The 1,170-nt window shown below is 53.7% G+C and overlaps 1 protein-coding gene across 1 annotated transcript; it reads right to left on the reverse strand.

The window, feature by feature from the left end:
- On the reverse strand, positions 1-1,170 carry LOC308106236 (zona pellucida-like domain-containing protein 1; the record flags this gene model as incomplete). The annotated part of the gene is made up of 1 exon (XM_080457292.1): positions 1-1,170. The coding sequence occupies one exon, from the start codon at positions 1,168-1,170 to the stop codon at positions 1-3; it is 1,170 nt and encodes a 389-aa protein (XP_080313418.1).

Genomic DNA, 1,170 nt, shown 5'->3' on the forward strand with positions numbered 1-1,170 from the left:
TTAGTTCCTGAGCTTGTAAAAGACGGCAGCCATGCACAGGGCAACAATGCACACGAATACTAAAACACCTACAGCAGCACCAAGCCCAGCTGACGAATTCTCATCATGGGTTTGCGTCAGTGGGGCTGATTGTGGGTGGCTGCTTTCCGTTTGGGTGGCGATCTCCGGGGAGGTGATGGTGTGGAGGTCGGCTGTCTCATCATCCTCCGTGCTTCTTCTTCTTCTCCTGTTGTTGTTGTTGCATTGCATGAAGGTGCTGCAGGTGCTGACCTCGCATAGCCGGGTGATGCAGTGCAGGTAGTAGGTGGAGACGGTCTCGTTCTGCTGCTCCATGAAGCGGAATGCCGGAAAGGAGAAGCGGGCACTCTGGCTGACACCGTTCTGGATCATGCTGGTGAGCTGGTCAACCCCGCAGGGCACAAACAGGTTGAAGAAGCTGGAGTTGCTAGGAAGCGGGGAGATTGAGGCGTAGCACCGGTCCAGGAGCACATTGTACTGGCCCGTCAAGTTGGTGGCCTTCACCTCCACATAGACCCTGCTCCTCAGCTCGACTCCATTCTGTGGCATCACCAGGGGGCTTGTGTACTGTTCATCGCTGAACAGTTCCAGGCGCAGGGTGCTGACGAAGCTGCCATTTTTGTCCTTCAAAGCAATAGAGGAGGCTGACACATCGATCTGGGTGTTGTTGATCAGGTACTCTAAGGGGTAGGCGCAGGAGTAATAGTACTTCATCTCAGCATTGTAGGTGATTGTCCCTGTGGTGGGATCAGAGGATCGCACAATGCCACTGACGTTGACTGTCTGGATGTTGGAGAACTCTGAGAACACTCCTGTGCCGGCAGTGCTGGTCGTCCTGAAGTGACTTCCACAGGCATGGGTATTGTTCAAGGGGAAGTTGAAACGCACCACGGGTGGAGTGACAGATGTATCCAGGGTTCCCCTGCAGGCTGCCTCCGTATGATGGTTCACGATCATCAGTGACTCGTTGTAGCCGGTGTAGACGACAGGGCAGGCTTGGATCGCCAGACTGATGGAGTTGGTGCCACATGTCACCTCGATGTCAGTGACGTCTGGTCGCCGCGCTTCTCCCATTGTACTACAGTCATTCAATGACAGCTGACTACTTCTGCCTATGATGGTGGCAACGATTAAAATAATGTGAAAATTCAT

This window comes from Gymnoscopelus braueri (genome assembly GCF_963280865.1).
Source record: "Gymnoscopelus braueri genome assembly, chromosome: 18".
NCBI lineage: Eukaryota > Metazoa > Chordata > Actinopteri > Myctophiformes > Myctophidae > Gymnoscopelus > Gymnoscopelus braueri.